Raw genomic sequence first — 12,557 nt, 5'->3', positions numbered from 1 at the left:
ACTGAGATGCTTAAGGGAAATTCAGCAGAGAATATCTGCAGAACTGCTAGTACTGGATGCACTTGGTCACGGGGCCTAGTTCCTCTTCTGCCCAAGTTCTGCATTCGGTTTTGTAATAGGTCCTGTTATAACCTATGGAAAACGTTCAGAATGAGTTGGTGAGAGCTCACATGGCACGTAGAAACCACTTTTTTTTTTCACTTTTAGATAAAATCAGGTACAGCTTTTGAATGGGAAATTCTCTTAGCGGGCGTTGTGCTCTTTGCATGACCTGGCGATGCAGACAAAACAGCATTTTGCAGCTGAGAACCTGCTCTGTCAACTAGGGTCGTCGTGCTCTTTGTGTCCGCGCCACCTCCCATGGAAACAAATAGGAGGCATTACTTTCAGAGCATGCTGCATGGAGTCTGACACACCTGCGCCACTGCCTTTCATGGGGAAGTCCGGAAACTTTTTAATGAGCAAGCAGCCCCATGGGATGGCCTCAATTAACCTTTCCTATCAACGCCGCTCCCTAATTACCAGCCCTGCTCCCTTCCTTTAGCCCCGCCCCCAGCCCGTAGGCCCCGCCCCCAACAGCAAGACCACGCCCACTCCGGCTATTAGACCACGCCCCTTTCCGTCTTACGCCCCACCCTCCACGCTTTCCCCTGGGCGCCGCCACGTGCGCATGCGCGAGCCCGCCATGTTGGCGCGGTGACGCGCGCTGCCGGGGAGGCGTGGCCAGGCGGCGGGCGCGGGGCCGCGCTCGGTACTTAGGGAGCGCTCCGGAGCGGGGCCCGCGGCCGGGGCTTGCAGGTGAGTGAGGGGCCGGGGGGGGATGCTGCGCGTTTCGGCTCCGTTCGGAGTGGGGGACCGGGGGTCACGGGGCCTGCGCGCCTCGGACGGGGCTGGGGGGCTGCGTGTGCCCCCGGCTCCCTTCTTCCTGGCGTTGTTGTACGGCCTCGGGGTCCTCGGTGCCTCCCCTCGGCCCTTAGAGCCCATCGCTGTTGGTTGTGCTGTGGTCTGTACGCGGGGCAGCGGAGTCCTGGGGTTGTTTGTGAGGTGCGTTAGCAGTAGGGCTGTAGCTGTGGGTCGTGGGTACCTCGCTCATCTCCCTCTTAGCTAAAATTCAGGCCGAGCTCTGCTGTTGTTAAACCTCACTAAGGACTTTTCGCCTCCGTGTAAGAAGTGCGGTGTGAACTTGGGCTGCTTGGCACCCTGCGTTCCGTGTGTAATTCTGCACATCGGCTCTGCCTGGCGAGGGTCTCGTTAGCCTGAATGCTCCGAGCGTTAATGAGGCTGATGCTGACTTGGACCTGCCAAGAAGTCTGCGCCAGGAATGCCTCCTAGCTCATGTAAATGCAGCCCGGGGACTGAGGTAGTGTGGCACCGAGCAGCTTTCCTTCTTCTCTTGCCAATGAGCTGCACGCACAGGGAACGCTGGTGGGAACTTTCAGGGCTTTGCTGGTTGCACGGTGCAGCCTGTTCTGCAGTGCCACTTAGCACTGACATACTCTGCCGTGCTGGTAGTAAAAGTTTGGGCAGCAACTCGGGCTAAATGAGAGGCTGGGTGCGCTGCTTCTCATCTCTTTGATTTGCTGTATTTCAAAATCGTGCTTCTAAACATTTCCCTTTGCTTCTGATGTTCAAAGCTGCCGGCACAGATCAGCGTGCTGCTGGGCTTCAAAGGAGCAGCTCCGTTTCTGGGGAGCATTGGCTTGACACCACGTGTCAAATGTGAATTGGAGTGGCTTTTCACCAGGCAGTGTTTGGTTTTATTCTGCTTGTTCTGTTAAAGGTTCTCCGATAGTGAATTGTGTGAGGCTGTGGTTCTGTTGTATCCAGCAGGACTCTGGTGCTGGCATGTGGACTGGCTATAGGGAACCATCCCTGTGGGCACAGAGTACAGCATTGCTTTCCCTGCCCCTGGATTCTGGTAACCTTAAGGATGTTTTCTGTTTTGCATCGAGCTTAGTGCCTCGAGAAAATAGAAACAAACCTGCAGCAAACTGTCTCACGTTCAGTGCATCTCAGTTTAATGTATTGGTAGCTGTTCCTTTGATAGTGGAGATCAAGCTGCCTTGATCTAAGGCATAACCTCTGCATTTGGAATTGGCAGTTCCAGCACCATTACACTGAGGGCTCTTAGCATGGTCCAGCTATTAGAAATTAATCAGTGCTACAAATGCCACTTGCTGCTGGGGACTCTGAATGAATCTGCCACGTGTTCTGCCAGAAGTGCTTCTACTAGAGTTACTGTACCACCTACACAGACACTGCAAGCAAAAAGTACCAGAAATGCTCTTTTTTCATTGTCGTGCTGGAGTTGCTGTGGTTCTTAGCATCTGGCTTTTCTTCTTTAACTCTCTCACATCAGAGCTGGCAAAACTTAGAGGTACTGCAGCACGGAGTGATTGAACAAATGGAGCCATTTGTTTTAGGAGCCAGCTGCTTCTGAGAGAGGCTTCAGTGTGTGCCTGGTGCCCTGTATCGATAGCACAGAACTTTTCTAATGACTTCTAATAGCTTAGGAAAGCTGACTTCGATGGCCTCGGGCTAAGTTCACATGGGTAGATGCCTTTATCACAACTTTGGCACAGTGTATATAGTTGTCAGTGCGAGTGGGAGGTAGGTAAGAGCTGAAATAGATGGGGCAACGTGTTCTGCTTTCCTTTCAGAGTTATACGCTTTGTGCTTTAAATTCCCACAGCTCTATTTCCATCAGTTCTATCCAGCAGCTTGTGAGCTGGGACAGAGCTTGGCAGATCCCCTTGACTTATTTCAGAAGACACGTTAAAAGAAAACCCAAGAGATATCCCATGGTCAGTATCTTCCAATTTGATATCTCCATGCCTATTTTGAGAAGCACTTTTAAAACAGCATGTGTTGTTGTTATTATTATTATTATTACTATTACTATTATTATTATGGGGAGTGCAGCAGTGATGGATTTGTGTTGTTAATCAACCGTTTTGCTTTAAACTCCCTGCAGGGAATGTCTTTTTTTTGTTTCCCTTTGTGGAAAACAGTGCTTTGTTGTAAATACTAATGATGCTGGTCATATGATTTCTTGGGGCTTTTGTTTTTAAGATGTTTGTAATTGATGCAGCTGCTTGGTGGTGTATTCCATCATTGTGAAATACATGAGATCTACTTGGCAATGCCAACGTGCTTACCATTTTAGAGCTATTCTGCTCGGTTTTAGTAGGAGATATTTACAGTGTAAGGGTATTTATGTATAGGTGAATGTAGACGTGGCAACAGATGTAAGCAGGAGTTCAGCTGTCAAAGTCCTCAGCTTTTGCCCTGTCTTGTAGTTGCTTAAATTTTGCAAACCCTAGAGTTTTTTCCACTTCCATGCTTAAGACTATCAGCCCTACCAGGTGCTCTACACCTACTTTGTATGGATCATATTCTCTGCTTATGATCCATACATACGCTTATGATCCGTTGCTCTTTGAGGGACCCCACTGCCTGGGTTTGATGCACACTGGAGGCTCTTGGCAGGACACACATGCTGAGGTTTTTCTGCACTGTGGATGGGCCAGAAGCAGAACTAGCTCCCAGTCATCAAAGTAGCGAGGCTATTTACCCATAGGATCGGACTCCTTTGTTTGGCTCCTTCTTCCCACTGGTGCGTGTGCCTGTTTGTCCTGCCTGTCTGAAGTCTCTTTACTTGGATGAAGGTAGAAGTTCAGAAACCGCTTTAGGGTAGAGACCTTCTCCATGTCCAAGACATCCCACCTTGCTTATAGACCAGCTGTATTGCACGTATCTCATGGTTGAACATAGGGATGAGGTGATTTAAATACCTCCAGCTCTGAGGCTTTAGAGGTGTTTTAAGTTACTGTGTTGCTCAGTGTCTCAATCTGCTGATCCCTTTGAATGTACGTTTCTGTCTTTGCAGCGAAGGAATTCTGTTCCGTTGTTCCTGGTGAGAAAAACAAACAGAAGGCCAATTTTATCGGTCTGTACCATTGGGAAACTGCAGACCTTGCTTTAGCAAGATGACAAATGAAAGCTGTGGTTATGCTGTAAACAAGCTTGACTTCACCTCCATCTGGTCAAGAGCAAGCTGTTGTTACAAGGAGGGTCGGTTTCACATCACAATAACCAAAAAACAGAATTTTTAAGGTATACAATGACTAGGTCTTAAAGAGAACCCTGAGAAAGCAAGGATAAGCAAGTGGATTTCAATCTAATTCCCTTATCCTGATTGCTTGCTAAGGTCTGGTATGAGTGGTCTGTTCTCTCTTCAAGCTGAGTGTATTCCACATGCTCTTCATTTAGCATCGTGGGAACTTTGGTTCTTTAGAGAAAGTGACCTTATCTGATAATGCTGATCTGAGATACCCAACACTATGGCAAGGTGAAGATCTGAGCTGACCAGCAGGCTTCTGCTCTGCTGGCACAACATCCAATGCTCTGAAGTCAAAGCCCTGTTTCTGTTGAATTCCATATGTTGACATAATTCCATGAAGAACCACCAAATCTTATTTCAGTTCTTTAAAATGTTAAACTTGATCCACGAATCCGTCCAAAGCCAATCAGTGGAGTTACCTTTTTGTGCTGCTTATCTCCTGGGAAGTGAACCCACTCAGTGGTGCTTTGCTCAGGTTCTCACCCTGTGGCTACACCTTGCTGCTGCTCCCACAAGTTGAGGCAGGAATGATGTGAGGGGAGGCAGCCCGCTCCTCCTGGCTCACACAGAGGGACGTGATCCTTATGCTTCAAATGTCTCATGCTTTCAGCTGCCTTTTAGATCTTTTCCAGCTACTTGTTTGCCTGCACAGGAGCTGGGTGAGCCACGCAAATATCTTACCGGGGGCTTGAGTTGGTATGAGAGTGTGAATTCCACACTAAAATAAAGCGGAGGGAAAGCTTTTGTCTTGGAACACAAGTGCTGGGCTGTGTCCTGCTCACTGACACTGGCTGTCTCCTGGAGGAAGCCATGGGGAGGTGGGTTGCTCTGTGCCTTCTCGACTCGAGCATCTCAGTGCCCAGCTTTCAAGTAGCTGCTGTTATGAAACTGGCACGGTTCTGGGCAAGCTTATGGCTGCCTGCAGATTTTGAATAGAGCAGAGGAAGTAAGTGGCACATCTGTTATTTAAAGAAAGCCACGAGTGGCACTGGAGTCCTACACTCTTTGGCACATGGTCTGTGTATTTTTATAGCCAGTTATCTACTGAGGGGGCCAGAGTTGTAGAAGTCATTAATAGTTCATTCCTCCCATGTTCCCTCCCCTGTCATCTTTCTGTTCGTTGCTTGTGAATAACTTCTGTAGTAGCAAGTGGAAGTTACAAAACACCATCACATGTTAATAATGCTATTTCATGCTTATATTGGAAGGTTTTTTGTTCAGAAAACAACGTAACCAGCTTTGCTTTCCTCAGTATTGAATTTGTAATTTACCAGTGATATAAAAATCTGAAATGACAATTGAGCTGGGCTGTTGTGCCCAACGTTCTAAGTTTATTTGCACACAGTATTAAGTAGAGCTCATTTCCATCTGGGCCCATGTGGGATGTTTTGCATAAACTGAAGACTTGGAGAGCTTCTACCTTCAAATGGGAAACTTTGGGTTAAGCAGTTGAGCTATAAGAGGACTGAAGGCTAAATGTAGACAAGTCAACAATATTTGGTTTGTTGGACTGCCCCAGCTGCCTTGCCTTTGCTCCCTCAGTGGCTATGCAAATCACAGCAGTCTCTGGTGGGTACTTGCTTTGTTGTGGGGGAGTAATGGTAAGTGTGTAGGTGTTTATTGACTCTGTGTTGTGTGGGCAGTGTAAACCATGGGCATCTCTAATGATAGGAGGGCTACTTTGGGGTGTTTGGTAATCCAAGTGGGTCTTTCCTCCATATCTTGCCTAGAGATTGTCCTTCATAGCCAAACCAGGAGTTTCATCGTTTTAAGAAGAGCTGTAATGAGATAAAGGTGGTGTCTGCTATCTTAGAGTTGAAGTGATGTCAACTCAACCAGTTATTGTAGTGATATCATAGTGTTGGTGAGTGATTCTGTCCTGAATCTTTGCAGTTAGGCTAATGTTGGCCAGGAGTGGTTTAATAACATAAAATAAGGCTCAATTCATGGAGGAGTTTGCAGTGAGGTTCTAACTGGACCTTGGTACAACTCCCCAGCCTCTCCTTTTGCAAATGACAGCAACCCCAAGGTGTTCAGGCTTCCCACTGTAACACCTTGCTCGTTATTAATTAATGGCTCTTGCTGACCTGTGTATCTCTGATAGCTGACTTTCTAGAAGTTGATACTGTTTTTGGTTGGTGTTGAATTCCAGGCTTTAACACGCTTTCCTAAGATAATATTTTAACTACTAATGAAAGGCTATGCTTTGTGGCTTTTGAGGAGTACCTCTATCTTAGGATGCTACTCTCCTTCCCCCCAACCCCTGTAAAATCAGTGGTACTGTTTAAGAGACAAATGGACCAACGCCTTGAAATCTCTGCTTTGCATACACAGAACAAAGGCAGTTTCTGTTCTTAAATCTTACTGTGCTTACTATAGTCTTTCACCTGTTATTTTTGTAAGCCTTGTGTGTGGGGTGGACATGGGGAAATAACGAAGCAGTCAGCATCACGGGCAATATCTTACTAAGCATGTAGTCTAACTTTAGCATAGGGTGGTATCGTTTTTGTACCTGTAGCCCGAAGGCAACCTGATGGCTGTCTGTCTTCAAGGACAGAGGCTTGCGTGCAGTGTTAATACGCAGTGCACGTGGCTGTCCCTGCAGGCAGGGCTCTGGGAGTTGGGTGAGTTCCTTGTTAAGAGCTGAGCTGATAGAAGCAAGACTTGCCTTCCTTTTAAAATGAAATCCTTGGATAGTGATGAGTGTGCCGAGAACTGTAGTTTCTTTTGGGGTGCCATTAGGGATATTGTGTCTTGGTTTGCTTTTGGATGTCATTCCCAGGTTTGGAAGAGGTGAATGTTTGGTTAAGGGGACTGTTAACCTTACCTCTAGCAGCTGAGACGATTGTGTGAGCTCTTCTGTGGCATGACAGCCAAAATAAGCTGGGGTGGTTTGAATAGCACAAATAATCAGCCTTTGTATCAGTTGATCCTGAGTAAATAGGTTAGAAAGTACTTAAGGGCAGCTCAGCTGGTGGCCTTCTGGCAGAGCAGTGACAAGCAGCTGAGGGTGATGAGCTCCTCCAGGGCACAGCTGTGTCCAGGAGGAGATCCAAATCCAGGGCAGAGGTTCATGAGACTGCTGGACAGGCAGAAACATGGATAGCAAGTGAGATGTGGGCATGGCTTATTGGGGTGCAGGGTGATAACTAAGGTGCTGTTATTGTGCTGCCAGGCTGGGGATGCTGCTAGCTATGTTGCTGAGTTCTGTGCTGCTCTGTGCTGTCTTTCCTGCACGCCCCCAAAAGAATCAACGCTATGGTTCTAATCAGCTCTCTTTAGTAGTTTAGATTGTCTATTCATTAGTAAAATTAATAGTAGGAGGGAGTTAGCCCAGCAAATGACTGCAAGAGAAGAGTTTGCATGGCAGCACTTCATGTTCCTGAGTCAAGAATGAATAATGGTGGAGAAAGGAACGGGGAGGAGGAAAAAAAGGAGTGGGCTGGAGGAAAAAATGCTATCTTTGTATTGACTTCATTGTCTCAGTGCCATCCCAGATGTGTCTAACAAGTCTGATGTTGTTCTAGTTTTTTTTTCATCGCTGAAGGCCTTTCATAAAGACCTCCACTGTAATGCTTGTGTGTGTGTCATTGGGGCAGCCTGACACTGCTTTGCATAGATGGAGATTTATATGGCATACTCAGGCGGGGTGGTGGGAAGCCTGGGTTGCATGCCCAGTTCCTAGAGGGCTTCTTGCCAGCAGAAACCTTCTTGCATATGAATATTTATTCAGTTCTGGAACATGAGTCTTTCCGACTGCTGTACATAAAGGGGTATCTATAAAAGTAGCGATGCATTTAAAGGAGGAATATCAATGGAGAAGGGCACTTGGTGAAATAAGACTGCAATAATGCATCTGATCTTCAGGTAACACCTCTGTTTTGGTTATGTTTGGTTAAACTGCTGTCTAACGAAGCATTCGCTATCATTTTTTGTTAGTTTTATTGTTTAGGTAGATGTATAACTTCATCTCATATTGGGAAGGGCTTGTAGTTGGAGAAAATGTCTCTAACCTTTCACTGAACTGTGGAAGTGCCAGTAATGTATTGGTGCTTGCTGAATATGAGCGTGCAGGTTGCCTTGTGCAATGCTTTAATTTTGTTTTCTGAGAGGAAACCCCGTGGAAGCAGAAGCAGGCGGCCCTTTTGCCAGCGTTTCCACACTTTGCATTGGAAAGAATGAAAGAAAAGACTGCCATTGCAAATGACAGTGCTACGGAGTGCTCCTTGCATGTAGAGGTGGCTGGCTGCTTTCCCTTGGCAGTTGCCGCACTGGCTTTACAAAGAAAAGCAGTGTCTCCTCTCCTCTTCTGCTCTCCAGTTGTTCCTTCCGCACAGAAAGATGGCTTTCAAACGGCTGTGAAACCTTTCACTGTAACTTTATCCTATTTCAGCTCAGTTGTAACTTGTAGTGTTGTTGTAAGCCCAGCCAGATAGCTTCCTGCTGCGACAGCAGCTGTGAGCTGAATTCATAAAAGCAGGCTTGGTTTAGTGGTGTGATGCAAGGCATTACTTCTGCTAGGGCTTCCGTACCTCCTGGGGCTTCTTTGCATTCAGCGGTTTATATAAAATGGTGGCTCTGCTTCTGATCTGGAGATTGACGAGCTTAAGTGAAAATTGGCTCTGATGTTTGTCTTCAACAATGCTATTGGAATTGATTTTTACTAGGAGCTGTTGTCTTGCAGAATTGCATATGAGAGTTTCTGTGTATACATGGAAGAAGAGCAGGGCACGACAGTAACAAGTTAGATCAGCTTTCCCTGCAGGCAAGAACAGGGGCTGTCCAATTTTCCACTCACAGTGGAGACAGCTCAAAACGCTGCAGAAACCAATAGTTAGCTCTGCTGGAGATGCTGTACCCTGCAGTTCTTTAAAATAACATCTACAGTGAATAATAGTGTGCAAACGTGTGTGACAATTCTTTTTTCTCTTCCTGAACCTTGTTCTAGATGTCAAAATTAACCTGGACTACTTGGGAATGGCGAAACATAGCCCTGGGATCCTGCCATGAACAGTAAGAAAGTTGAGATGCTTTGTCTATGCAACTAATTTGATTTGTATGGCTAAACCCTGGCATAAGCATTCCTGTTCCATTAATATAACCAGGCAATGTATTGTGTAGCCTAGGGAAAAGGTGTGCTTCCAGCTTCTTGTGCAGTGAAAGAGCACTACAGTGAATCAAGGATGGGGTTGGAAAAGGGAGGGTCCTGGAGCTGGGAGGGCTGCTATGGGTGCTGCTCCATGAGGTGGGAGGTGCTGGCTGTAATGCTTTACTGTCACGCAATATCATAAAGACAAACAAGTTTGAAATGTGATTAGACTTATTAACAGAGGGGAAAGGTGAATTATGGAGTGGTGAAAACTGCATTCTGGATGCAGTTGGGGTGAGAGAGACCCTAAAATACCAGCTCATGAATGGGGTCAGCAGTGCAGCGCTGTGTTAGTTGTTACCTGCACTGCTTGGGAGCTGCCCGCTATTGAGCGAGTAGAAGGTTCAGCAGGTTTTTGGTCTGGCCCTTCATATCTAACTTCTGCAAGGTGTTTTCCTTGCGTGAAGCATATAATAGGAGTTGGTTACCAAGCTTCTGTATCTGAGAAAGCAAGTGCCTTTAAAGATCATCTTGAGTGCTGATCAAAATATTCAGATATTTTTGTGACGTTGGCAGTCTGAAACTTTCCATTTTGAAGGAAGCGTAAGTAAATATTTGTGTGTACACGCTCCATATTCTTTAAGTAGTCGTCCTCCTCTGTTGCGAAAGGCATCCTTAAATTGATGCATAGGAAATATATTGTGCTGGATTTTTCCCAGTGCAAAACAGATGATTTACGAGGGACTGTGTGGGTGAGAATCATGCTTGTGAAGTGTAAATTTCAGCTGAGTTTGGTGCTGTTGACACTATCAGCCAGCCTTGACGGGGACAGAAATTAGAAAGCTTTTGATATTGTTGAATGTCATGAATTGGTTGTAATCAGTTGGAAATGAGCAGCCCCTTGTATCTTAACTCTTCACAGCAGTTTAAATGCCAAACATGCTAATGTTCAAATGAGAGATATTTCACTTGTTCTTATGGAGCTCTGCAACCGCATCGCTTCTAATTCTTTCCTGAGAGCAGTCCTTATGTAAAGCTTTCAAAAGCTGGTTAATATACTAGAAATGCTAGCCAGTTTCAATATCTTGAAAAGACCAGAAATGTCCTGCAGTAAAATTCTGCAATTGCTAAATTGTAATTCTGGATCAAATTATGTAGATTAGATCATCTGTCAGAACAATTGATAGATGGAAAGCTGTTTGGCTCTTTGTATGTGCAAAGCTGCATCTGCGGCACAAGGAAGCATTGTTAGAGCTGACTGCCCTCAGCCTTTGCAGAAGCTTGTCCTGTGTAGCTGAAAAGGGGCAAATAGTGGTCTGTGTATTGGGGCTGAGAGGAGTTCTAAGGATGGAAGTGATTCTCGTACCTCTGGCTCTTCCCTTGGGATGGTCACAGGGGCTTCAAGAGCTGGATTGGTGTTGTGCTGGTGTTCAAGGTCCTTGTATTTGGGAGGTGATGAACGTTCTGTTTCTAGGACAAGTAGTATTAGGAATCCACATCTCCTCTCCAGTGTTAATCCTGCAGTGTTAGAAGGTATCTGTATGGTACTTAATAAGTAACATTTTAATCTCAATTCTCATGTCATTGGTTTATGATAAGCCAGTGAGTGTGCTGTGGGTATCCTCATGTCATGGTGTTGCCTGAGTTATGTCACTTCAGTGGTTCTCTTCTTGAGGCAGGCTCAAAATACTGTTAATAGGCATCAGTTTCCCTTGGCTTCTGAGTTGATCTGCAACTTGATGTTCTGTCCTGGAATGGCTTGGGTTGGAAGGGACTTCAAAGGCCATCTCATTCCAGTGCCAATTAGTCCTTACTTTCTGCTTCACCCATTAACAGCACTCCAGAATTAATAAGCTTCCAGGCAGCGATTGAAATCGTACTGACTAATGTCATCCCAAAACATTCTTCCCAGGCCTTTATTTGCATATGTAGATAACTTCACGGATGTGGATTAGATGAAGCCTGCAGGTAAAGGATGTGGCTGAATAAAGCAACAGCAGGTGGGAAGGTTGGGTTGGGTGAGAAGTGATTCCAAGGTGCCTTGTTGCAAGGGGACTTGAGTGGCAGCTCAAGGATTTAATTTCTCATTGAAGCGAGTGGCTGTGATGCTCTGGTATGTAATGTAGCAGAGGAGATTTAATGTGGCAGAGGAAGCTTTTACAGCAGGAAAATGGGGGAATAGGTTCTGATGTTCTGAGCCTTCTGTCGTCAGATGAGATGTACTGGCTACTTGAAAAGCTTCTTGAGAACTGTATGATTTCAGGATACTGAAGTGTGCATTGTGTTACTTTGGAGGGTCTGAATTCCTCTTACAACCACTTGTTTTCAGTCTATAGTGAAAATGCCTTTCGGCTTAACCCTTCCTGAGCAGTAAATCTGTGGCAAACTGTAGAGAATGGAACTGTTGTAGAAAGAGGAGCAATCCATGTAGGTTACAAGCTGGTAGCTGTGCCTTCAGGGCTTTTTGGAGGGTTAACAACCTCTCTGTGGTCGTAATCATCATGAGCTTTTCAAAATGGTGCACCTTGGTCAACTGTGATAAATGACTTCAGTTGGATGCTCTGTAGATGTAGGGGCTCTTTCTGTGAGGGGACTAAATTCTTTTTTCTTTGAAAATGTTTATCTATACATGCTATTTATAGATGGAAAGCACTAATGATCTACTTAATTATTGATTATCAGCTGGTATGTGATATATGTTAATGCCACTCGAGTAATGGAACTCTGATACCTGTTACTGTGAAAATTCCCTAATGAAACTGTTCTACATCCTACCTTAAAATAACATAAATACATGCTGAAAAGGACACTACGTGATTTAGGGGGAGTCTCTTAAATCATCTATAACTTAAAGATTAAAGTTGTTCTATGTTTAAGGTCACAGCTCAATCTCAGATGGAGTCAGCTGATGCTAAAAGGGGCAGTGCTGCTTTCTTCCTCTGCTCCTTACCCAGCTGCTGAGTGTGTGCATGGGAGGTGTAGCTGGTGCCAGGTGAGTGGGACCAGCCTGCTCATCTGATGGAAGGCAGTTATTTGTATTGGGCTGTGGTTTTCTGTCAGCTGTTGGTTGATGTGTTGCATTTGGTGTAAATTGAGTGAGTAGTTAAGTCAGACTAAGTTTAAGGATGTAGTTCCACGTTAATTAACGTTCCCAAGCTAGAGTTCAGCCACTTGTTCACTGTTAGTTTAATTGTCCTGTGTTTTTTTTTCAGCAGTTCTGTTCTGTTGTTCTATGGGCTGCAGTTCTGCTGTAGGTCAGGCTAAATCAGAGCATCTCCTGGCTTTACAACTTCTGAACTAAGTCAACTTAGATGGAAACCTCAGGACAGAAGACAGACCTTAAGA

At 45.5% G+C, this 12,557-nt stretch overlaps 1 protein-coding gene across 6 annotated transcripts in view; it reads left to right on the top strand.

Annotated features, from left to right (window-relative positions):
- The first annotated feature begins 689 nt into the window (after positions 1-689).
- The window catches only part of KLHL13 (kelch like family member 13), a 65,476-nt gene continuing 53,608 nt past the window's right edge, over positions 690-12,557 (top strand). The window contains exons 1-2 of one of the 6 annotated variants that reach the window (XM_072334381.1): positions 690-798; positions 9,072-9,136. In XM_072334381.1, coding sequence (XP_072190482.1) covers positions 9,072-9,136 — 65 coding nt within the window. In that variant the 5' untranslated portion in view covers positions 690-798. Of the gene's footprint in view, positions 799-2,692; positions 2,805-7,777; positions 7,991-9,071; positions 9,137-12,557 lie in introns of those variants that run through there. The other 5 variants (XM_072334383.1, XM_072334385.1, XM_072334384.1 and 2 more) reach the window with 5 other exon arrangements.

This window comes from Excalfactoria chinensis, chromosome 4 (genome assembly GCF_039878825.1).
Source record: "Excalfactoria chinensis isolate bCotChi1 chromosome 4, bCotChi1.hap2, whole genome shotgun sequence".
Lineage (NCBI taxonomy): Eukaryota > Metazoa > Chordata > Aves > Galliformes > Phasianidae > Excalfactoria > Excalfactoria chinensis.
Note: the sequence above shows the minus strand (reverse complement) of the source record. Positions and strands in the feature narration are given on the sequence as shown.